Raw genomic sequence first — 25827 nt, 5'->3', positions numbered from 1 at the left:
AATTTAGAGAGCGAGGTAGAAAGTTCTTTTGTATTGATGAAACTTGGGTGAATCGTTTTACCTTGTGGCAAGAACTTGTGGTACACTGCACTGTTCAAATCGAAGGAAACTGTGAGCATAACCTTCATATTTGACTGTATTTGTCAGCTTCTTTTGGCCTTGGCAGAATGCTCCCACTAGGACGATTGAGTTTTAGTTTCAATGTTATATTAGTAAACACATATTTCATTACCTGCTATGACCTGTTTCAGTAGGTCTGCATTGATGTTGATTTCATCTGGTGACTCCTGAACATCATGAATTCACCACATTTTTTGTTGACAAGCCAGCATCATCAATGATTACTCTGATTATGATTGAGTGATCAGTCATAGTTGTCTCTTTCACTTTTTCCACGGTATGACTGGTTGCTATGCTGGGGCGTCCAGGGCACTTGTCATCCTCAATGTCTTCACAACCTCCTTTGAAATGTTTGTACTTCTCATAAACCCTTGTTTTACTCACAGCAATGTCACTGAAAATAATATTTAACATTTCTGAAACTTTGATGCACTTTATTTCATTCTAATAGCAAAATTTAACACAAATTCTCTGATCCATTTTTATAAAAAGTAAATAATTACCTTTACCACTAAAACACACGTTACCTTGTTGACAGCTGACAACAGACTAAATACTCAATATGCCTATCATTTTACAGATACTTTTCAGATGTGTTTATCAACATAATGCTGAAAAAGTTGCATGAATTTTACTAATACAGCATACGAAGTTACCATTTCCCTGTTACTTTTTGAGCACTCCTCATAAGAATTGTATTTCAGTGCAGCCCGTCAAAGAAAACTATACTTCTGCAGAACCACAATGAAGGAATAACACTTCAATTTTACAGAATAATTGAACCTTGTTGCGTTGAAAATCGTGTTGGAACATGTGCATCGGTTTAGGAGGAGATCGTAGACAAATATGCATGCAGATGAACATGTATTCTGTTCTGTATTTGTAGTATATGTATGAACCCTGATTTGTGACTTTCATTCCTATGTAATGAAATCTGTGCTATATCATGTTTCAGATGAAGGCAATCATCTTTTGTATTCCACATAGCAAAAGATAAATGCTGCTCAGACATATCTGCTCACTCTATTGTCCCAGATTTACAGCATATGCCATGGAAAGGCCAGTACAATATTGTGAAACAGCTTTTAGAAGTGCCTTGTGATGTAACTGAGTAGGCAGAGTTGGGATCTGGTTGCTCTCTCATGTGGCTACTCCTTCATAAGTTTACCGACAGACTATACAACACCTTTCTCATAGAGTATGACATTGTAGTTACTCAAGCATTTTTATATAACACTCAAAATGGCCAAACAAACATTCTGCAAATTACATAGCTCTTGTTTCAGTTCTTGTGGACCCTTCAATCATATGGCCCAGACAGGTAAACAGTACTTGAAACTGGATCATGCAAATGACCTTGTAGAGACGCTGCATCTACTCAGAAGTATCTCAGAAAATTGTAGTCTGGTGTTTGTCATCCCCGCAGTACAAGAACCATGGTTTTTTCTGTTTTACAGTAATCTGAAAATGCTAGCAATGTCACTGACCTTAGTGATATGTAGTTGATACTATACTGATACATTGTAGGGAACTTGCCTACTTGTGTTTTACTTTATACATGCTTATTGTCAATTACTAGTTGCTCTACAAAGTGCTTACATGTAATATAACCTCACAAGTACAATTCTCATGGGTGATAACCCCTCTATAAGTAACAGCATCATCTGTTAAAGAAAATATAATGTATATAGCACAGAGGCTATTACATTTATCCATTTGCAGAGACATTCTCTCACATTGATCTTCACTTTCTGGTTGTAACACAGAATTACAACTTTCATTGATCCAATCTGTAGATGTGTCCTCCACAGGAAGTTCCAGATCCTTCTGGCATCGTTAAAAAAAGTATGAACACAACATAATTCAAAATGTAATTTGTTGTCTATGCTGTGTGGCAGTGCAGAGCCCCACAGTACTTTAAGGCTTTTACTGAGCAAGATGACGCAGTGATTAGCACACAGGCCCCGACTCAGGAGGGTGATGGTTCAAATCCATGTCCAGCCATCCAGGTTTAGATTTTCCATACTTTCACTAAATTGCTCCAGGCAAATGCCAGGAGGGTTCCTTTAGAAGGGCATGGTCGATTTCCATCCCCGTTCTTGCAGTATTGTGAGCATGTGATCCATCTCATTTGACGGTGATGGTTATGGGGTGCTAAACCCTAATATTCCTTCCATCCTACTTTATAACTTTCGTTGATTGCTATATCAGATTCAGATTTATGTACAGATCCAACTGAATTTCTTTGGGTGTATGCAAATATGCCCCGTACCTGAGGCAAAATGAAATGAAAGTTGCTCTAATATTTGGGGGAAAAAATTGAGAGAATCATTATAAAAGCTATGACGCTTTATACACATATATGAACTAGATATGAGGAGAGTATGGGGAGTCAGTGCGAAACAAGACCTATTTGTTTATATTTATAGTTGGAAAGAGTTGTTGCCAGTATCTGTATTGATTCTGTATGTACATTGATCTTTCTTTTTACCATTATGAACCATTACAAAAAAAAAAAAAATAATAATAATAATAATAAAAATAAAAAAAATTCTGACACAAGTACTGTATTGATGTATGTGTAAAAATATTGAGCTCTAAATTAGTGCCACCCAATTAATTATTTATTGTTTGCATTGAAGCAAAACTATGGGCCCATAAAAATGACGAAATACATAATAAAAAATGAAGGAGCAATGGGCCTGTTTAGAGGTCTGACTTCAACCATGGCTCGAGAAATGTTTGGCAACTTCTTCTTTTTTGGAGGATATGAAGGTGCTCGTCAGTTGCTCACGCCTCCAGGGAAATCAAAGGATGAAATTGGTAAGATGTTTGAAATAATTTTCTTTCAAATATATGAGGTTTGTTCAGAACGTTCCTGAACTTTGTCCATAAATTTTTTCAATGCTTACCTTTCACTTACTGCATGGTATCCTTTGAAATGGTCTCTTCCACAATCGATACATGGCTCCCAGTGCCGTTTCCACTTTCTGAAACAGTCTTGGTATCCCTCTTGCTGGATCAGGCAAAGCACCGTCTGCAAATTTTTTTTATCTAGTGTATTGTTGCAAATCTTCGTCCTTTCAATGGGGTTTTCAACTTAAGGAGGAAAAGAAAAAAGTCTGCAGAGGCCAGGTCTGAAGAGTACAGAAGATGAGTACAGAAGATGAGGCAGCACAGTGGTTTAATTTTTTGTGCTCTTCACTGATTATGAGGCAAAGGTCTTTCTGGTCTTTACTCGTGAGCAATGGGATGAACTTGGCAGCAATATGATGCATTCCAAGATGCTGTGTCAAGATTGTATGATATGCTCCAACTGAAATGTTACATTCTTCTTCAATCTCTCGGACAGTTAGTCTTTGATTGGTACACCCAATTTTGTTGATGTTCCTGACATGAGTGTCCTTGATAGACACCGGAGGGCGTCCTGGAAAGGGCCATCTTTAACCTCCATCTGGTCATTTTTAAACCATGTGAACCATTCATAACACCAAGTACAGCTTATGCACTCATAACAATAGGCTTCCTGTAGGTTTGTGTCTGTAAAGGTTTTCTCGAGTTTCATGCAAAATGCTGCTCCTTGAATGGTGCCATCTCGAAATTTGCCAACTGTGTGACATAATGTTCTACTCAACACAGCACTGAACAATAACAAACAAACATACAACAATGAAACTTCCAGCAGTTACACATTAAACACAAGCATGTGCATGGGATGCCAGTCGCATTTTGCTCCAACACACCATTGGTGCGGAATTATGAATTTTCTGGAATTTTTTGAACAGACCTTGTACATCTACATGCATCATATGTATTTTATGTCACACATGATAGAACTTATTAATGTGAAATTTGTGTTACAGGAGCTGTACGTACAATGGTTGCTGGTGCTACAGGTGGTTTTGTTTTTTGGCTTGTTGTATTTCCTGTGGATGCTGTAAAATCAAGAATACAGGTTGGCGGTCTGAAAGAACCCATGATATCTGTTGCCTTAAGGGTGGCCCGTCAAGAAGGTTTGTTTTGAAGTTTTATTATTTTAGTATGCAGTACAAATTACATTTGTTCATTGGAAGTTCAAAAGGTATTTGAAGTGAACAAATTGTTGAGTCAAGTTTAAAAATGGATGAAAATGCAGTGAGTAAAGTACTGAAGTTTAGTTAAATGTTAAAAAAAAAAAGAAAGGCATCATATCAGAACCAACAATTATTTAATGCATTACAGTCAGAGGCTCTAAAACTAAGTGTCATTGCTTTATGCACATTTTGAGGATGAAGTAATTTATGTAGACTTGGAAAATTGGGGAACACGATGTGAACAGATGTCCACTTGTTAGGAGAAATCATTTTATAAGTATGTTTTTGGAGTCTTTTGATGCCTTAAATGAAACAGTGAAAATGTGGTTACCTTCAGCACTATAAATAAGTCAACCCAGACACTGTTCAAAGTTGTGCAGACTAGAATTCATTTCATGTATCTGCAGGGAGATGGTTACAGCTGATGTTGGATGCAACTTGTATGACTCTCTCTCTCTCTCTCTCTCTCTCTCTCTCTCTCTCTCTCTCTCTGTGTGTGTGTGTGTGTGTGTGTGTGTGTGTGTGTGTGTGTGTGTGTGTGTGTGTGTGTGTGTGAGAGAGAGAGAGAGAGAGAGAGAGAGAGAGAGAGAGAGAGAGAGGTTGCCTGACATGTAGGTGGTCAGTGAGGCTGTGGCCATTGAGAGTCAGTACACAAGGAGGGTCAGCCTAGCCTCAGTGTATATCTCTCCTGTGGTCTACCACATATATTGCTTGAAAATCTTAGTCATCTGCTTGAATGTGTCATCATTAGATGTTGTAAACAGCTTTGATCTTAGTGCTGCATCAATATCTGTGATGAGAACTGAAGGCTGTTTTCCCACATAAGAGTTTTTGGTTAGATTCCAATGGTCAAGATAATTTTAGTGCCCAGAAAGTGGCTACAGTTCAGGTGAATGGCATACCCATAAGTTGGGGTGTTTGGATATTAGATCTATCACCACCGCCAACATGCACTTAAAGATTAAGCTCGCAAAGCCAGTATGGCCCCTGTCTCTCAATATGTCCAGCATAAGCCAAGTGGCAGAAGTTTGCAGTTCTACCTGATACTTTGCACTCCTCCCACAAGCATGAATCATCTGTTCAGTGCTAATATAGTGGTTAATAATCATGTTGTGGGGCTAGGTTCTTCATGTCAGCCTTCTATCGATGGCTGTAGTGTAGGAAACACAACTTTTAATCGACCACACATTACTCTTCTGTGTGGAGCAAGATGACACTATGTGATAGACTTTAGATTAGACTAGATTTACTTTCATTCCAATTGATCCATAATGAGGAGGTCCTCCAGGATGTAGAACATTTCAGAAAAACAATAATAAATGACCAAATATTTACAACTAAAACAAATAGGTGAATGTATCTTCCACAGATCTCAAGTGGAATGACCGTCTTTTTCTTTTTTTCTTTTTTAACACCACATGAAAGGATCATTTTACATCACTCATTTACTAAGATTGCATTAATGCACTGAATTTAAAATTAAATTTCTTTTTTATTTATTAGGCAATAAACATGTAATAGGAGTACTACAGTACTTACTTACAATGAATACATTACTGCACTGAAATGGTGCTGAAAATGTGTGTTTCTGAATAATCACACGTTTTTGTACAAGATTAAGTGGCTTTAAATCCTTGTGAAGATTATTCTTATTTCTAATATTGATTCCATTAATGAAGCCGTTGGTTTGAAAAAGTGATATATTTTTAATGACAAATTTCATAGACTGCTTGAATAGAGAGCCAAGGTCCATGGGGACTCACGACAAAGCTTCATTGTTTGGGTGTTGGTGATTAATTTGAAGTGAATCTTGTAGATTCAGATGCTGAGATATAATGCCCATCATTGAAAGTATTGTGTAATTTTATTGTGTATATTGCAGCATGTCCAAAAATGACCAGCAGTTTCCATTACATTACAAGTGAAACCACAGATCATAAAGATGTGTGTATGTATCTCTTTCCATCTGGTATTAATTTTTCTTGGACAATATTAAATGCTTGATGGTTCCTGTCCTTCAGTACATGAGATCTGCTTCATCTTGGTTTAATCTATAGGTGTTTGGAGGAATTGAGATTTCATTGTCATAAAACTCGTTTGACTTCATACTGAGAAGCACCATCTACCGAACAGGTCATTGTTGAGCGTGTAAACTGCTCAAAAACGTTTTGCACCACTTTCATGTCTGCAAAGTCTCCAAAAATGTGTGGACTTAGATTCAAGGAAACTTAAAAAAGGAATGTCATTGTGAAATAAAAACAAATCATTAATCAAAATAAAGGAAACCTGTTCAAAAGTGCATGCATGCATGCATTCATTCATTCATTCATTCATTCATTCATTCATTCATTTTCATTGACTGATTGATTTATTGACTGTCATGTTCCTAGGATCCCATCAAGGGCTGTGGAATGAGCCAAGGCATACATTAATGAAAGATATGGAAATTGTAAAATGTTGAACCTGTATACCATTCTAACAGTTGACTATCATTATACTGCATTGTGCCATTAATCCTTTGCCAGCTAAATTTAATCAAGAAAATCAGAAAGAAAGTTGTGACACATGTATGAAATAAAAATGTGCTGCTGGGTAGCATTTGATACTGTGTTGTTCTGCTGTATACATTGTAGCAAGTAGGATCCTCCATCGCATGTTGTTCACAAGCTGATGAAGATGTTGATTCTCATGCTTGCCCCACTCCTCAGTGGCAGCCATCCAGAGATCGTCCCATGTGTGAAGAGGGTTCCTGCAATGATATGCTGCAAGTTTCTTCTGGTTCAAGCAGGCTCAATTGGGTTCATGTCAGCAGATACCATTGAATTGACTGATTCCTGCCTCCTGGAGGAAAGTGTTCACAAGGTGGGCATGGGGTACTCACACTTTGTCTAGAAAATGAACATATTGTCAAAATGTTGACTGCAGGGCTAAAAAGTGGACTTGGGAATCCTGTTTCAGTACAGCACAGCCTTCAAATGAGCCTCAACAGCAATGAGAGGCATCCAACATCCGTACACGATACTGTTCTAAAATGTGACCAACTCATTTCCTTTCAGAAGCTTGTGGGACTGACCCTCCAGACATGCATTAGTATGTGACTGCCTCCACACTCTTCTTTGATGATAATCAGGCATCAGACAGATCCTGCACTTGTTGCTGAAGAGAACCTGATGCCATTGATCCCACTTCCATTCCATGTGTTCCCTTGCCCACCTTCCGCCATCATGCAACATGGTGCTGGGATGTTTGTAACGTTGTTCATAATGGGCACCTAGAGGTCAAACTGATTGGTTGAGACAGTTCCATGTGGTCTGCATTGACATAGCTCTCCCAGGCAACATGCAGTTCAGTAACATTATCTTTGAGGTTCCTATGAGCCTTAATTTGGAGTTAGAAATCATCAGCTGGTCTTGACCACAGGAGACCATGATGAGGCAGATCTTTGAAGTTTTGGTGTCTCACAGTAGTGACAGAATTTCTGAATGACATCACTGTGGTGTTCACCAATTTGATGGGCAATTTCACATGCACAAAACTCTTCTTGCCATAAAGTGACAGTGCACACCAGTGTGACTCTTCAAGGCATGTTGCCAGATTGACCAGTGTATTCAAGCCAAACTGACCTGTTCATGATTGAAGACATACTGAACTGTGCTGAGAGTGCAGTTTTACTTTTAGTTCCATTAGTAAACAGCTGACTGTATGTAGCAATTTCGCATAGTCGAAACCGTATTGGGGAATCACTCAAGTCATGAGGGTGGTGCAAAACTGGAATGGCTATAACAATGTATGTTCCCTACGAAGGACTCAGGTTATTTGGCACTGATCAATTGATGTTGCCTGCCAAATGCTGCTTGTCCATGTATATGCCTTATTTACTTAGAACGTGATATAGACACCAAACATCTGTTTGGAAAAACTAGCACATGTGAAGATTACACCATAGATCAGATTCGTCTAAGTTATACAACAATGAGTGAAGATAACTGAACTGCCTTTGCTGAATCGATCTGCAGACATTGACATAAACTGCACAAAAATAGTTTTGCACCAATTAGAAGGGTAGTGTTCATGCAATCAGTAATCCTTCATCTCCATACCATCAGTTTACCCTCTAGACTACCCTCATCCACTATGGTACATTAAGATGATGGCCAGAGGAACGTCTGGAATGGAATCTGAATCAGTGGCATTGGGCTCTCCTCACAGAGTCCAGGATTTGCCTTGTGGCTAAAGAGTATTGAAGGTTGTGGAGAAGGGCATATACCTACACATGTTCAGGTGCATGCAGCCCCATGGATTTAGGAGTTATGTTTTATGCTGGTATCACAGTTGGTAACTTGAGGACTGTGCAGTATCAGGACAGAATCCTTTGACCTATTTTCCAGCCTTACAGTCAGTGTGTCATGTATGAATTTGTATTTCAAGATGGTGATGAACAAGCACACAAGTCATCAGGAATCGATGATATACCTTCGGGGCTACTGAATTGTGTGGGAATTAGATTATTAATTGAGTTTATGTCGGTAATCTACGGAAGAAGTGACTTACCATTGAATTTCCTGTGAAGTCTTATCATCACATTACCAAAACAGGCACATGTGGATTAATGTGAAAACTGTTGGATGATTAGTCTGACAAGTCATACTTGTAAATTGCTAAGCAGGATAATATGAAGAAAAAAAATTAAAGCTGTGCTGCAAAAGACTTTTTGGCTCCAAGGAATGAAAAGGTATCAGGGCAATAATTCTGACAGTGCATTTGTTAATGGAGGGTACTTTGAAGATGAGCAAGGATACTCTCTTAGCATTTGCAGACTTAGAGAAAGACTTGAATAATAGAATCAGTATAAGATGGTTACATTATTTACAAGACTGAGCCTCAAGAACAGCTGACAAATAAACTGCAACATCCAAAGTGGGTGTAATGAAACTGGAAGGTCAAGACAAGTGTAGTTTAATACCCACCAGCCACAAAACCCCCAACCAGGGGGACTGAGGATTTTATTTCAGGGCCTCTTACACCTACAGGAGCTATCTTTGGCATGGCTGACAAACATCTCTATCTTTGTTTCATTTCAAAATTCATTCCTTTAGAGGAAGTGGTTTCACCAAACCTAATGAGTTCCCTCTACCTCTGCTCTTCCTGGCCTTTCTTATGGACTGCTCTTTTTCTAGTTAATGCCCATTGGCCTGGAAGATGTGGATGGTCCTGCAGAGCTCCAGAGTAATAACAAATCTCATAAACTTCTTCACCACTCTAAGAAGACAATCTCTGAGTATGAGTTGAACATCCTAACTATTGCACTTTCTTGAACTGCCATACAGATTCTAGTGATCAGATATATACTTTCCAGCAATATGTTTATTTTCTGCCCATGACCCCAAAAGTATAAATGACTGTTTTCTTCAACTGAGTTTCAAAGATAGTAATTTTAGCAGTACCAGAAGAGCAGAGAGCAACTATTGGTGTTGCTTCTTGTTGTCTCTTATATTTGTCTTTTATATCACTCATCTACTCCACAAAAGCCTACTTACAAAATTTAATGAACCAGTATTGCAAGAGGAATCTAGGAATATACTACTTTACTCTCTGTACTGCTCCCTAGGGACTGCAAAGACAAGAGTAGATTAATTATTATGTACATAGAGACATTTAAGAAGTCATTCTACATGTGTACCACTTGTGAACAGAACAGGAAGGGAACATAAGATACTGTGCAATGGGAAAGACCCTCTGCCAAGTCTTATTTGAGTGTATAGATATGGTAGTAGATTTCTATCTTCATGTTATGTAAAATAAATTTGTGAGTCACTAAATTCTTGAGTTTAGTCTAATTTTTGCGGACTTGTATGGCATTGTTTATTGAAGAACTTATTACTAGTAAAATAGACCAAAATGAACCTACTGGTATTTATATAAATTTAAGGTATTTTCCATGTGTCTTTTGTTATTTTTCAGGGATTTCTGCCTTGTACAATGGCTTGCAACCATCTCTTGTCAGAACAATACCAGCCTGTGCTACTTTATTTCTAGTGTATGAAAATAGTAAAAAGATGCTGCTTAAACTTTTAGAATGAACAGTACGGTAGATTTGAATGATTTTATCGCATAATGGCAAAATCACTGCCACAGATTTTGTCCTCATAGTTATACAAGTTGCCAATGAAAAACTGCTTAGAGGATAGTTTGGAGCAGTGATACTGAATATTGGTTGCAGTGGAGCTCTTAATCTTTTGATACTGACAGTGCAAACATAATAGGTTTTTAAAATGTAAACCACAAGATAAAATCCAAGATGGAATAATAACAATATTACGAAGAGGATAGACTGCTATTTACTGTATAGAGGAGATGCTGAGTTGCAGACAGGCACAACAAAAAGGCTGCTAAATGTGTGAGCTTTTAGCCTTTTGGCTGAAAGCTCACATGTTTAGCAGTTTTTGTTTTTGCCTGTCTGTGACTCAACATCTTGTCTACATGGTGAGTAGAATCTATCCTTTTCATACTATTGCTAAGTACAATTTAAGTACAAGTAATTTAAGTACAAAACTTAAAAATTTTGTTATAAATGTAATTAAATTAAGCATGCATATAAGTATTCATGTGAACACTGCAAGACTGGTAAATTGTCACTGTTTATGTGGAGATAAGGGTAAATATTATAACACAGGGGTTATTGATACAGTGTGGTCATATGACTGGACCAACACTTACTCAGTACTTGACAGAAAGAAATCTTGTAACAATATGCTAATACAAGGTATTTTTCCATCCTTTGTGTATGTTTATTAAGTATTAATTACAAATCAAAAAGAAAGTAGAAATAATCATAAGTAGTTTGTTATCATTTAAATTGCCAATCATTTACTGAAAATATATTGTCAAAGCATGAAGCATGTTTATCTAAGCTATCATTTATTGGATTGCCTAATTAATTATGTTTCTGTATTTATTGTCCCACTCTTTAATTTCAGTTGCATATATTTCCACTTCTAGTTTGTAAGCAGCTTTATGTCAGGAGTTGTTATATAGTGAAGAATGAAAATGGTGGTTTAGCAGTTGTGCGTATCTCCATATTTTGTGTTCCATTTTTTGTTTGTTTTGTTTTCTAACCACAAGTTTGCACATCATCATATGTATTCTAAAAATAATAATTATCTGTCACTGATGGATGATTATACTATGCCCATATACAACACTTGTATCTGGGAAAATTCTGTGTGTGTGTGTGTGTGTGTGTGTGTGTGTGTGTGTGTGTGTGTGTGTGTGTGTGTGTGTGAAACATGTTACCCAAATGTAACTATTAGTGAGTAGTGTCACCGGCATCTTCATTCATAAATATATGGGCATTAATTTTTAAGATATATACCTGCAGGGAACTAGATAAGGTTTATAAAGATCATTTATTCTTGACATGTTTGAAACAGAAATACTAGATCATGGTATAATATTCAGTTTCCAAGGATGTTTTCGTATATTAAACTCTTTTTCACAAGTAAATTTATAGTTTTAATTAAATACTTATAAAGTGCATAAATGTTAAAATGGAAATTTTATGAAAAATTTCAGTTGTTATTGAGTGTTTGATTCAAATGAAAATTGTAAGGTTATCAGTGTTGATACACAATTATGACAATAAGTATCCTAAGTGAGGTATGTGTGATACCATATCGACTAGATAGTAAGTAACCTTGAATGAGTCTGTGTAAATGAAGGGAAAAAAAGAACAGTGCAGATTTGTTTTCTGTCACAGTGAGCAATGTTACAATGTTATGCTATATTGTTGATTTTCATTGCATGTGAACTCAAAAATTTTTCTGTATACTTATTTGCAACTGCAGAACTATTCAGTGGGCACATGTTTATAAGGGTTATTTCTGTTTGGCTATTGTTTCTTGTTATAGGTGGTCTGTGCGGCACCAACACATCCATATTGACTGTTAATGTAATTTTCTTTGAGCAGAAGTTCTGGCTTGAAATTTAAGTACCAATTTTCGAGAAGCCTGGTTGACTGCATTACTGTTCATATATATGCCACTGTTTGATCTCTACACCAGACATACACACAATAACAAAAATTTATAATTTTTATTCTATGTATTGAGTATGTTCTGGCACAATGGCACACTTTTTTTCACCGCTTTTATGTCTTCCTTATGTTGAACTCTTGCATAACTAAGGATTGTTACACCAACAGCATTTGGTGACGTATTTCAGTATTTAGTCTTACCTTCTCATAGAATCAAAAAATACTCTATCAAAAAATGAAAGAATGAAAGGCCGACCAATGTTGTATATGGATAAAGTGTCAAAACCATTTTGTTCAAGTTATTTTCTAGTTGTTCCACAGGTTGTTTACATGTTGTCCTGCTGTTCTGTAATGCTAATCATGAGTAAAATAATGATGTAAATGCCTTGGAGTGTTGCATCTGTGAGAAAATATTAAAGTTGTCCCATCACATTAGGTGTTTTCATTTATGTAGGACTTCAATACACTTAGGCGTCAGTGGTATGTTTCTGAGACACAAAATACATGAAAATGCTTGCATTATTAACTATTTTTCATGACGTATTAGTGCTTAACCAATCTTAATGGATATTCTGTTACAAGTTTAATTAAAACCAATAAACACACTGGTAGTGGTCGAATGTTTACTACAGATATGTAATTGCACTGTGCCAGAAGTCAATAAAATGTAACACTGCAAGATGAAACATGATATGTAGGAGTGCTTTTAGCAATGGAAGGAAATAATGCGGACATATTTGGGCCTCGTTAGGTCTTATTTTCTCGGCAACTCCCACTAGCTAAACAAGCAGTATACAGATTTTAATGTTAGTCTTGTTTGTTTTGTGTTGGACCTTGTTCATAATGTTTTATGTTGGAGTGTTAGAATATTGCCCAGATAAACTGCATGTCCAGTGCCACAGTTTGGATAAAACTTGTCATTGTGTAGGAATGAATTTCAAAGTAAACAAACTGCCATATACTAATACTTTGGTTACACCATGAGATATCCACTGTCGGAGGAATGAGGGGCATGGTAAGAGGAAAGTGACTGGTGCCCATGTTCAACACTAGTAGGAAAGTCCTTGTAGCAGACATCAACAGTCTCATTGTTAGCACAATAAGTGCACCAGTGGTAACTCAGGCTTTATCATTGCCACCAGATGACATGTCTACAAGGTGGGCCAACTAAATGTGGCAAATATTTCTCTTCAGTAATGGGAAAATTCTTGTTTCTTTTTGTGCATAGGTAGTACTTGAAAATGTGTGTATCACAGTAGACATTCTTTCATCACTGTAATGCAGTTTGGTGTTATGTGCATTTTATGGAGGATGTACCTTTTTACCAATTTCCTGAGATGAGTGTTTTCGATGTATATTGTGTACTGTGTCACTGCAAGTTTAATTTTAGGCTAGTTTATTCCTTTTATCACTTCCTTCAAGTATTTTGTTGCAGTTGTTTGTTGAATCTTGATCTGTGATTCAATGTTCCATTTTTCAAGTGAGATATGGGATAAGCCTTTTTATATCAATGGTTTGTATTGTTGGTGGAGATTATTCTTACATCCTCCAATTCATTGTTATTTTGGTCTTCACTCTGAAGACTGGTTTGTTGCAGCTATCTTTTAGGCTAGCCTGTCCTGTGCACATCTCATCGTCTCTGTGTCACTTTCACTGTGCACCACTCCTCACTGGCTGTGACAACCATGTGTAACATGTCTAGCTTGTGTACCTGTAATCTCTCCTTCCTGCATTTATAGCCGGCAAAGCAGCCGCCTCCCTCCAAGCCAATAGCCACCCGCCCTCCATCCCTCTTTTTGATACCCTTTACCCATCTCACTTGACACAACCCCCACACCGACGTAACCCACCTGCTGAAATGCAGCACTGCTGTGGTTCACCCGGCAGGCATCATGTAGGGGCATAGAAGTGGGCGAGCATGCGTGAGTGGACATGTGAATTTCACTCTAGCTTGAGAAAGGCTTCTTTCAATCAAGTTACTAGCGATGTCTTGTAGTCCAATAATCAGGTATGACCCATTATCACTAAAAGTTGGAATTAAAGTCTGCAGCTTCTTGTTTGTGTGCCATTCTGCAGCTTCGCACTTTGTTATAGTAAGTGAGTGGCTGCAGACACACCGCTATTTGCATTCCATCCAGTATTAATCATTTCCATGTGAATTAAAACTTACGTCTGTAACTTTTAGTGTGTGTGACTGAAAGCAACTTAAATGCCCATCTAAAATCAAAACAAAATGTGTTGCTTGTGTCAGTCTTCCCTCCATTTGTGATTAATGAAAACTTCTTTGGATTTTATTATGCTGTATATGTTGTTTTGTTTGTCTTTGGAAATGTATGAGCTTGTAGTAATGTCCATTATCAGATAATTCATATTCATTTAATATAATCAAGAGGTATTTGTTTTTATTTAATGCCCATATGCCTGACCAAAGCATGATACTATATAATTTATTATTTTATGTTGGAAATCTATTAATTAATTTCTAGTCATTGCTGTTTGATGTTCAACTTACATTGTTTTTATAAAAAATGGTATAAAGTTATTAATGTTATTGATAAATAAAGTTGGTTGTATACATACAAGGCTGTGTTTATTTATAGATCTAATTTAGACTTTGGTGAGCAGATGCATTAACCATATAGGTACTCTTCAGTCAGAAGGAACAACCCTTAGTATTCTGCAGAGTCTGGGTACACATATTAACACAAGAGAAACAATTCTTAGAAACTCAATCTATAAATTGTATTAGCAATAAATTAACCACAGTATTTAATATTATTTGTTCTGATGTCATTTAAATGTATCCTAATTAATTAGTGAGACAGCCACTATTATGACAAAAGTTGATACTTCCTCAGTTATATTAAATCGCTGCTATTCATCTCTTACCAATAATATTTACAGGAATATACAGGGTGGTTATAATTAAACTTTTGCTATTTGAACCAGTGTGGATGGAAAACTACTTCCATATAGGTATCCAACTATTTGGGAATGATTTTCAGCAATGTGCTGCAGGATTTGTGTTGCTAGTGGTGTTAGTGCCATGATTTGCCATTAGGCATTGGTACTGGTATGGCAATATAGGATTGAAAAACAAACATCAGTTTGCATTACAGTTGCAGACAGTCAACATGAGTGTGGACAAGGTGAGCAGGACTTTTACTCAAAAAAAGCTATTTTGATAAAATATCTGCTGTGTTGCTGCTCATCATAAAAGAAATCCTCTCTCTGCACAGAGGTTGAAGAACAGGATTTCAAAGTCTGAATTAACTGGTGATTTGAGAATTCATCTTGGGAGATGCTGGCTGCCAATTGTGCAACAAATTGTTGAAGAAGTTGATGTTGCTATGGCTGAGAAAGCAGGCCACCATGTGAATGAGCTGTGTCATGACAGCTGAACATTCCATGGTCCTCCATTCAAAAAGTTCTGCAAACAATTGTGACACGGTATCTCTAGTGAGGTTCTAGGCTGTTGTGGATGTAGATGGTCATTAAACTGAGCAACATTTGTAACCTGAAATGTAAATATGGTGTGCAATTAACAAATGTTGCCCCCAGTGTGAAACTTCAAATGTACTTCTTTAATGGTTTAGTCAGTATTTCTCTCCTGCATGTCCTTACAAATATTTCCACAAAGTTTCACTGTCCTACGATCACTTGTTTTTCATGGGGGACCCTCTCTAGTAGTGAAAGTTTAATTATAATCGCCTTGTACAAGAGGTGTTCAGTAAGTAATACAACACATTCTTTTCTCGGACATTTTCTTGAAAAAATGTGGAATTTGTAATGAGGAATCGTTGAATATTCTCACTTCAGTCCCTATAGTTTTGTGGAGTTTTGATTGGTCATGGTGCTTTACATAGCCTTCAAAATGGCATCTGTAACAGCGGTGCATTCCAAGCAGAGAGCTGACATTGAGTTTCATTTGGTGAAAAACCAGAGTGTCACAGACATTCATAGGCAGAATGTCTGTGGAGACCTGGAAGTGGACTAAAGCACAGTAACTCTTTGGGCGAGCCATCATGGCAACCAGGTTGCAGAAACCTTTCCTATCTCCTGCATGCCATCTGGCCTTGCACAGCTGTGACTCCTGAAGTGTTGGATGTGGAGACACATTCATTTGAGGTGATTGGTAGATCACAAACACCTCACTGCTCAGCTAGATGTCTCTGTTGGTGGTTTTGACACTACTGTCCGACATTTGGGCTATTCAAAAGTGGGTGCCCACTGTGTTCTTCGCTATCTAATAGAAGACCATGAAGAGCACTCTGTGCAGAGTTGCTTGTGTGTTACAAGGCTGATAGTGACATTTTTGTCAAACGTTGTCACAGCCAATGAAACATAGGTTAATCATCTTGAACCGGAAACAAAACTGCAATCCATGGAGTGCTGCCACATCACCTCTCCTCCAAAGAATAAGTTCAAAGCCTCAACCTGAGCCAGTAAAGTGATGGCCACGGTCTTCTGGGACTGGAGGGGTTATTCTGTTCACTGTCCTCCGTCATGGTGCAATGATCAAATTGTGGGTGTTTTTTTATAGCCTCATGAAATTGAAAAATCAACTTCAGCATGTTTGTCGCCACAGAAATACTAACATCTTCCTCTCTGGGACAATGCAAGGCCTCACATATGTATGCACACCCAAGGGGAGCTCACAAAACTTCATTGGACCGTTCTTCCTCACCCAGCATGCAGCTCATATCTCACACCTTCTGACTTCCATCTGTTTGGCCCATTGAAGGATGCACTCCATGGGAAGCAGTACATGGGTGACAGAGATGTTACAGACTCAGATAGATGTCGGCTCCAACATTGCCCAGTGGAGTAATTCCATGTGGGTGTACGTGCCCTCCCAGGAATGTGGTGTAACGTCATTGCATTGAATGGAAAGAGTCTTGAAAAGTAGGGTTTTGTAACCAAAAGAGAAGGGAATAATACGCTGTTTGGAATGCTGAATAAAACCCACCTGCTTTTTACCATTTGTCCTACAGCTGTACGATGAACATTACTACTTGTCATGCATGCATCATATGGGAATTTTCAGTCTTTGAATCTAGATACTTATTAACAAAACATTATATCCTCATTATATTCTACAATTTTCTTTTGTTTTTGTCTTAAACTTTTGTTCTGTTTTTTGTGCTCCTTTTCCGGACACACATGTTCTCTCTTGTGTCTGCTGGTATTGGGTGGATTTTTTAACTCCTACATTTGCTTGTTTACTCTCTGTGAAAGTATTAATGTTTCTTCTTTGAAGGTTGTCTGTCACGTGTTTCATAAATTATTTGGTTCATTTTTGATGTAGTTTTGATGATCTCTGGCTGTGTTTTGAAATGTGCATTTGGTGTTTCGTATCATATTGGGGTACTGTGTGATGCTTAATAAATGATTTATTTCTAAAATGGCATTTGATGATTTGTCAACATGGTAGCAGATGTGCACGGTTGATAAAGTTAGTATGCAGTGCGACAGTTGTGCCGACTTCGGAAAAGAATTACTCGATGATACAAAAGTGCAAAGACGAGACAATGGCCAACGAAAGACAACAACTAGATAGACTCACCGGCGCAGAAAACTGGAGGAACTGGAGAATTATTATGAGAACTATTTTAGAGTATGACAAAATCTTTGATGTCGTGAGTGGTGAACTGATTAGGCCAGAAGGAAGTGGACAGAGTTATGAAACTGAACTTCGAAGTGAACAAAGGCTAATGCAAAGGCAAGGAAAAGACTAATTCTGTCACTTGACACCAAGCCTTTACATCGTGTTGGGGAAAGCAAGACTGCTATAGCATTGTGTGGGAGGCATCTGGAGGTATACAAGGTCATCTAGCCAAATTTGATGGTGTACAAACTAGGCTTTTGTTCTTGGACAAGCCGACTGATGATGGTGACCTTTATGCACGATTTTTTGCAAACGTTGTCAAAAGAGTTCGATTACATTTATATTATGTGACATCATCTACCTTCTGAATGAAAGACATGGAATAAATTAAGAAAACGGTGTTTGAATTATGAAATAAGAATAGCAGATCGTGATGACGAAAGTGTTGCTACAGCAGTGATGTCAAAAATGAAGATTAACAAACCACAACAGAAGCAAAACAAATGACCTCTGAAGCAGATTCATTAAAAACCCCTCATTATAAAAGGAATGAAGAAAGAAAATGCTTTTCGTGTGGTAAAGTAGGTCACTTATCAAAACAATGTAAGACAGGGTTGGTTTGTTTTAAATGTAAGAAAAAGGGCCATCAATCAAATGAATGTAGTACTGCAGATGAAAGAGAAGATTGTGCTATGTTGATAATTAATGTAACATCATTGGATAATTCAAGAAGCTGCAGCTACACAGACACTTCAAGATCACGGGAAACAGTATCTTTGGTGAGAAGCAACGGTTTTTCAGTAGATGTGAATACACTGGACTGTGATGAGTGGTACATTGACAGTGGTGCAACACATCACATAACAAATCGGTAAGATTGGTACACTACATATGAACAATTTGAAACTCCGAGGAAGATGGATAGTGCCAAGAATGGTGTACATATTGAAGCATTTGGTACAGGCTGAATTGATGTACAGGTGTTCAGTGGACAGACATGGACAGAACGATATTTGGAAGATGTTTGGTTTTGCCATGTTGGATCCTGTAACTTGTTTCCTGTTAAGAAAGCTGCACAGAAGGGAATTCAACAAATAATTGAAGATGATGGCAAATCATGGGTAATTTTCAAAAACAATATTGCAATTGCTTTTGCCACATCCTGCTGTGAAAATGAGCTTTATCATTTGGCTGTGAAGGTTGTTCATCAAGAAAAGTCTTGTGCTGTTACTGAAACTGATGACACTTTACAGAGCTGGCATGAAAAAATGGGTCATCAAAATAAAAGCTATGTGCACCAATTTTTGAAGGATCATGGTGTGGAGACAACTGACAACAGTTTTTGTGTAGGGTGTGTCTATGGTAAACATCACTGGATGGCGTTTGGTGAAAGAGTGCAGACACACGCTAAACCTGAAGAGTTAGTGTGTGCAGATGTTTGTGGTCTGATGGAAGAAAATCGGGATAATGGAAGTGTCCAATTCCGCCCCTCTGCTGACCAATGATGTCACCAATATGGCGTCACCAATACTGCTCCTATGACGTCATCACATAAACATGACAACAAACACGAAAATAGTTCAAAAAACCAGCAAACAGATATTCCTCCAAAAATATAATGAAACTAATGGGACAAGTGGGGGAAAATGGGGTTTTTGGGTGGGGAAAAACTAAATAAAAACACATGCCACTACACCAAATGACTAAAAACACTAAAATAACAAGACCCCACAACCTTCCCAAACCTACACACAAAATCCACTGAAATCAGTCACTTCCCTTGACCTATATAGGTCAACAGAAACAACCGATACCACACTATAAATCACAAAAATTTCACCACCACCACACTTAATCCTACAATGAAAAAAAAATAAAAAGATAATCAAAATTGGAGTCAAACACTTTCCTTGACCCGCTATCCTTACGACATCTCCCTGCTGGAACTTTAGTAATCCTCATTTCTTCATGACACACTGAACACTTCACGACTGCAGCCAACACGCCAAATAGCTGAAGAGATTTTATTAGAGACAACGCACTATCCCCCATCATCACCAACAACCGAAAACTGTTGACCTTGCCAGTCATATCCATACCTACCAAAAACATAAAACAAAGCAATTTACCAAAATTCACAAACGACAAACAGAAACAAAACTACAATAAAGTCAACATAAAAAAAAAACCAAAATTGTTAACTCACTGAAAAATTATTTTGCTGAAAGCACAGTCACCACCAATACCACACACGTGCAATGCTACCACGCAAATGAACCCCATATGCCACATAACACTCTACCCATAAACACACCACCAGAGAGCGCCACTGATCACATCAAAACAGCACCTACAAACACGCCCCTCTCACAAACTAAACTCTACGCCATCATCATGTCACACACCACAACAGCCTTATGTCACGCGTCAAAGCTGATGAGTGGAATCAAATGCTGTGTGAGCTGGCTTGTTCTTAGCTTTGCTCGGCTGAACATCTGCCAAAAGCATTGTGATTGTGGGGTGAAGCTGTTCTGGTTGCAACATACACTTTGAATCGGACGGGTCCCACAAAAATTAAAGGTAAAACTCCAATTGAAATATTTTTGAAGAAAAAAGGTTGTTCTGATAATTTGGTGCTATTTGGAACTGAATGCTATGCTTGGATTCCTACACATAAACGGAAGAAGTTTGATGCTAAATCTTCAAAAGGATATGTGGTTGGTTATGATGATTGTGGATACCGTGTTTATTTTCCTGAAAAAAGGTGCACGTGTGTTTGCAGAGATGTAACTTTCAGTTGCAAGCCATTACAGAAACCTCTTATCAGTACTCAAAAGTCTAAAAGAGTTGTTGAAATATCAGCTATAGATAAAAATTTTGGAGACTGAGCATGAAGGTGTTGATTTTGAAGAGGACTGCATGAACCAAGATGTTGCTACAAGTGATGAAAGTGTTAACAACCAGTCGGAGAAGTTGGAAGTAACTTGGCAGCAAGAAATGAGGAAAGAGGAAGCCACATTGTATGTGAATGGCGAAATTTGAATAAACCATCTTGTTACTGTGAAGATTCAGTTCATCAACCAAGAATGATGTTTCTTTGTGAGACACCAAGAAGCTATAAGAAGCATTGCAGTCAGAGAATTCTGACGAATCAAAGAATGCAATGGAGGAAAAGATGGATGCTCTAAAGAAAAATGGAACATGGGAATTAGTTTGCAAAATTAAACCAAACAATGTGATTGGAAATAGATGGGTCTTTGCTTCAAAATTAAATGCAAACAATGTTGTTGTTAGATATAAGGCTCGACTGGTAGTAAGAGGATATACTCAATGATTTGTAGTAGATTATGTTGACACGTTTAGCCCTGTTGCAAGGTTAGAAACAATGAGTGTTGCAATTCAACAAAATTGGTGTAAAAGGCAATGATGTGGGACAGCATTTCTCAATGGTATTTTGAAGGAATGAATCTACATGAGTCAACCAGAGGGATTTAATGATGGTACAAGACGGGTGTGTAAGTTACTGAAGAGTCTATATGGTTTAAAGCAAACCTCAAAATGCTGGTATGAATGTCTTGTTGGGTTCTTTACTGAATGTATCTTACAGGAGAACAATTTGGATCCCTGTATGTTTTATGGTGAAAACCTGCTATTATTGTTTTATGTTGATGATGGATTGGCTATGAGCTCTACTGATGCCACAGCTAAGTTCATTGAACAGTCGAATGAACATTTTCAAATCAGTGTAGAAAAAGTTGATTACTTCTTATGAAGAGGTTTGACAGCTGTATTCAAATAAATCAGTCTGAATATGTGAAGAGGATTTTGGAGAAATACAATATGATGGATGCAAAACCATTGTCTTTACCCATTGAACCAGGATGGACACCAGGTGAGTCACCTCCTTTTAATAATACTGGACTGTATCGAAAAATGGTTGGAAGTTTGTTGTATTTAACACAAGGCACAAGACCAGATTTATCGTATGCTGTTAATGTTGTCTCAAGAGTTCAAGACTCACCTACCCAGGTGCTCTTTGCATTACTCAAACATATATTTAGGTATCTTAAATCAACAATTACCGATAGAATTAAGTTTACGGAGGATGAAGACTGTAGTATTGAAGCCTATAGTGATGCTGACCATGGTGGGGACAGAGGCACTAGGCGATCAACAAGTGGCATCCTGCTCAAGTTTCATGGGGGGCCAGTTGTGTGGGAAAGTAAATTATAACAGTGTGTTGCTCTTTCTTCAGTGGAGGCAGAATATGTGGCTGCAAGTGAAGCTTGCAAATCACTTGTATGGTTAGACTGACTTCTGATAGAAACTGGAGCTGTTGATGAGTCATCAGTTCCTGTTGTACAAATTGATAACCAATGTGCTATCAAATTTATTAATAGGTCAAAGTTTTATGAACGATCAAAACACATAGAGACGAAGTATAATTACATTCATCGAGTGATTAGAGAGAGGAAGATTGAAGTGAATTACACACCAACTGGTGGACAGGCAGCAGACAAAATGGATACCATTCTCAAAGTTACGAATGATGAAGGAACATTAAAAACAAAGATTCCAAGACTTACCAAGTGGGAAAGCGCCGGCAGACAGGCACAATGAACAAAACACACACACACACACACACACACACACACACACAGAATTACTAGCTTTCGCAACCGATGGTTGCTTCTTCAGGAAGGAGAGGGAAAGACGAAAGGATGTGGGTTTTAAGGGAGACACACACACACACACACACACACACACACACACACACACACACACACACACACACACACACAGAATTACTAGCTTTCGCAACCGATGGTTGCTTCTTCAGGAAGGAGAGGGAAAGACGAAAGGATGTGGGTTTTAAGGGAGAGGGTAAGGAGTCATTCCAATCCCGGGAGTGTACACGATCAAAGGGAGAGCCACATGTGAAAGCACCCACGTGATTTACCAACTGACCTGCCTGCTCTGTGACGCTTTCTATGTGGGAATGACCAGCAACAAACTGTCCATTCGCATGAATGGACACAGGCAGACAGTGTTTGTTGGTAATGAGGATCACCCTGTGGCTAAACATGCCTTGATGCACGGCCAGCACATCTTGGCACAGTGTTACACCGTCCGAGTTATCTGGATACTTCCCACCAACACCAACCTATCCGAACTCCGGAGATGGGAACTCGCCCTTCAGTATATCCTTTCTTCTCGATATCCGCCAGGCCTCAACCTCCGCTAATTTCAAGTTGCCGCCGCTCTTACCTCACCTGTCTTTCAACAACTTCTTTGCCTCTGTACTTCCGCCTCGACTGACATCTCTGCCCTTACTCTTTGCCTTTAAATATGTCTGCTTGTGTCTGTGTATGTGCGGATGGATATGTGTGTGGGTGTGTGTGTGCGAGTGTACACCTGTCCTTTTTTTCCCCTAAGGGAAGTCTTTCCGCTCCCGGGATTGGAATGACTCCTTACCCTCTCCCTTAAAACCCACATCCTTTCATTTTTCCCTCTCCTTCCCTCTTTCCTGACGAAGCAACTGCCAGTTGCGAAAGCTTGTAATTCTGTGTGTGTGTTTGTGTGTTTTGTTCATGTGCCTGACTGCCGGCGCTTTCCCGCTTGGTAAGTCTTGGAATCTTTGTTTTTAATATATTTTTCCCATGTGGAAGTTTCTTTCTCCGGTAGACAGGCACAATAAAATAACACACAAACACTTTCCCGCTTGGTAAGGCTTGGAAATATATAGAAAGAAACTTCCACATGGGAAAGATATAAAAAGAAACTTGCACATAGGAAAAATATATTAAAAACAAAGATTCCAAGACTTACCAAGCGGGAAAGCGCCGGTAGACAGGCACAATAGAGGGAAAGAGATGGAAAGATTTCACCTTTCCTTCTCCTTCCCTCTTTCCTGACGAAGCAACCGCCGGTTGTAAAAGCTCGAAATTTTGTGTGTTATTTTATTGTGCCTGTCTACCGTCGCTTTCCCACTTGATAAGTCTTGGAATCTTGGTTTTTAATATATTTTCCCCATGTGGAAGTTTCTTTTGAAAATGTGTGTGTGTGTGTGTGTGTGCGTGTGTGCGCGTGTGTGCGTGTGTGCGCGCGCATATACCTATCCTTTTTTCCCCCTAAGGTAAGTCTTTCCGCTCCTGGGATTGGAATGACTCCTTACCCTCTCCCTTAAAACCCACATCCTTTCGTCTTTCCCTCTCCTTCCCTCTTTCCTGAAGAAACCGTTGGTTGCAAAAGCTAGAAATTCTGTGTATGTGTTTGTGTGTTTTATTTATTGTGCCTATCTACCGGCACTTTCCCGCTTGGTAAGTCTTGGAATCTTTGTTTTTAATATATTTTTCCCATGTGGAAGTTTCTTTCTATTTTATTTATATATATAATGAAGTAGAGTGTGAAAGTATTAATGTTTCGATGTTGTTATAAGGTTGTCTGTCACGTCTTATAAATTATTTGGTTCATTTTTGGTGTAGTTGTGATGATCTCTGGCTATGTTTTTAAATGTGCTGTTGGTGTTTCATATCATATTATCATACTGTGTGATGCTTAATAAATGATTCGTTTCTAAAACAGCATTTTATGATTTGTCAACACACTCCTTGCTTACTAACACACAATGGCTGCCATTGATTTTTTTAAAAATCGTACATTCATCTCAGACAGCAACTTAAAATATAAATTTGTTTCCCTTCTTCCTCTTGAAACTAGCGCAGTGTCATACTGTCAGTAATGTTCACTGAAAAATATGTTTGAAAGCTGAGCTATAATGTTTTGCTTTTTGTTTATATCCCTATAAACTGTTCATTGCCACTAAATAGAGAGTAGTAGTTACTATCCATTTCATTATTTATATTCCATACATGACTTTGTAGTATATTAATTCAGCAGTAAATTGAGTGTTAGTGAACATTACAGACTTACAAGATTCACAATAACTAAAATTCGTATCATCTGAGTGGCAGACTAGCACATTTTATTATAATTGAAAATGGACTTTATTCTTAACCCAATCAATGACATGATGGATATCCTTGAAAACTCGTAGTAGTACATACCACTGCAACAAAATGTTTAGTAAATTTTTAATTACATACATTTCTCATGTTGTTATAGGCTACCAATTACACAACTCTCAGCTGTTAGATGTCATTGAAGTGCATAGGAACTGTGAAGTCCCAGAAAGCAGAAACAAAAGTGAAGACTATTGTATAGAAAAGTAACTGTTACAGTAGTTCTGGCAACACTTTTTTCCCATTAATGCTCATGTTCCCTTATAGCAGCAATGTGTTATCGTACCAGCGAGACATACTATGTACAACTTTGGAAATTAATACCAAATGCTTCCTCTGATGAGGTATGGAGTAAGTCAGCATCTGGAAATATGGCTCATTTCTGCAAAACTCTCCTACGTATCCAGCACTAGGTCTGGAGTCTGGCATCAGGCAGTGTAACTTCGACACTTCATTTTGGCCCAGAAATTCTCAGTGGGATTCAAGACCAGAACTCGAACAAGCTAGTCAATGAGGTCAATGTCAGCCTATTGTGAAAACCAATGCTGAATGATTCAACTTGTGTGAAATTGTGAGTGGTCCTGCTGGAGCTGGATCACTTCACTGGTACAGCAAACTGAAACTAATATACTGGATGAGTGCCAGGACACTATCTCTCATGGCTGAGACATCCTGGCAGTATGTGACTGGTTGTCATATACTCGTCTGTGGTGCAGTGTGTTATGTTCAGCATACCTTGCTATATTCATGTTGTGCTCGCAACATGTCAACAAATGTGTAAAAATAATTACTTTCATGGAAATCCAGATACAGAATCACAGCCATGCATCTACTGCACAACTATTCAGCTCTGCTCTTTAATCGTATATTCGAGGCAGAAACATCTTGGCATTTCAAAACAGATAAAAGTAAGTGTTGTAGTGCATACATAAAACAATGAGCAGTAATTATATGCACTCACAGAAAATCAAA

The 25827-nt window shown here is 38.1% G+C and overlaps 1 protein-coding gene across 4 annotated transcripts in view; it reads left to right on the top strand.

Moving 5' to 3' along the window:
• Positions 1 to 25827, top strand: part of LOC126354999 (mitochondrial ornithine transporter 1-like) — an 82245-nt gene that overhangs the window by 22723 nt on the left and 33695 nt on the right. For 2 of the 4 annotated variants that reach the window (XM_050005120.1, XM_050005123.1), the window contains 3 exons: positions 2763 to 2943; positions 3984 to 4133; positions 10155 to 12657. In XM_050005120.1, coding sequence (XP_049861077.1) covers positions 2763 to 2943; positions 3984 to 4133; positions 10155 to 10273 — 450 coding nt within the window. In that variant the 3' untranslated portion in view covers positions 10274 to 12657. Of the gene's footprint in view, positions 1 to 2762; positions 2944 to 3983; positions 4134 to 10154; positions 12658 to 25827 lie in introns of those variants that run through there. The other 2 variants (XM_050005122.1, XM_050005121.1) reach the window with 2 other exon arrangements.

Source organism: Schistocerca gregaria, chromosome 3 (genome assembly GCF_023897955.1).
Source record: "Schistocerca gregaria isolate iqSchGreg1 chromosome 3, iqSchGreg1.2, whole genome shotgun sequence".
Taxonomy (NCBI): domain Eukaryota; kingdom Metazoa; phylum Arthropoda; class Insecta; order Orthoptera; family Acrididae; genus Schistocerca; species Schistocerca gregaria.
The sequence above is the reverse complement of the archived record's forward strand: the minus strand, read 5'-3'. Positions and strand labels throughout refer to the sequence as shown.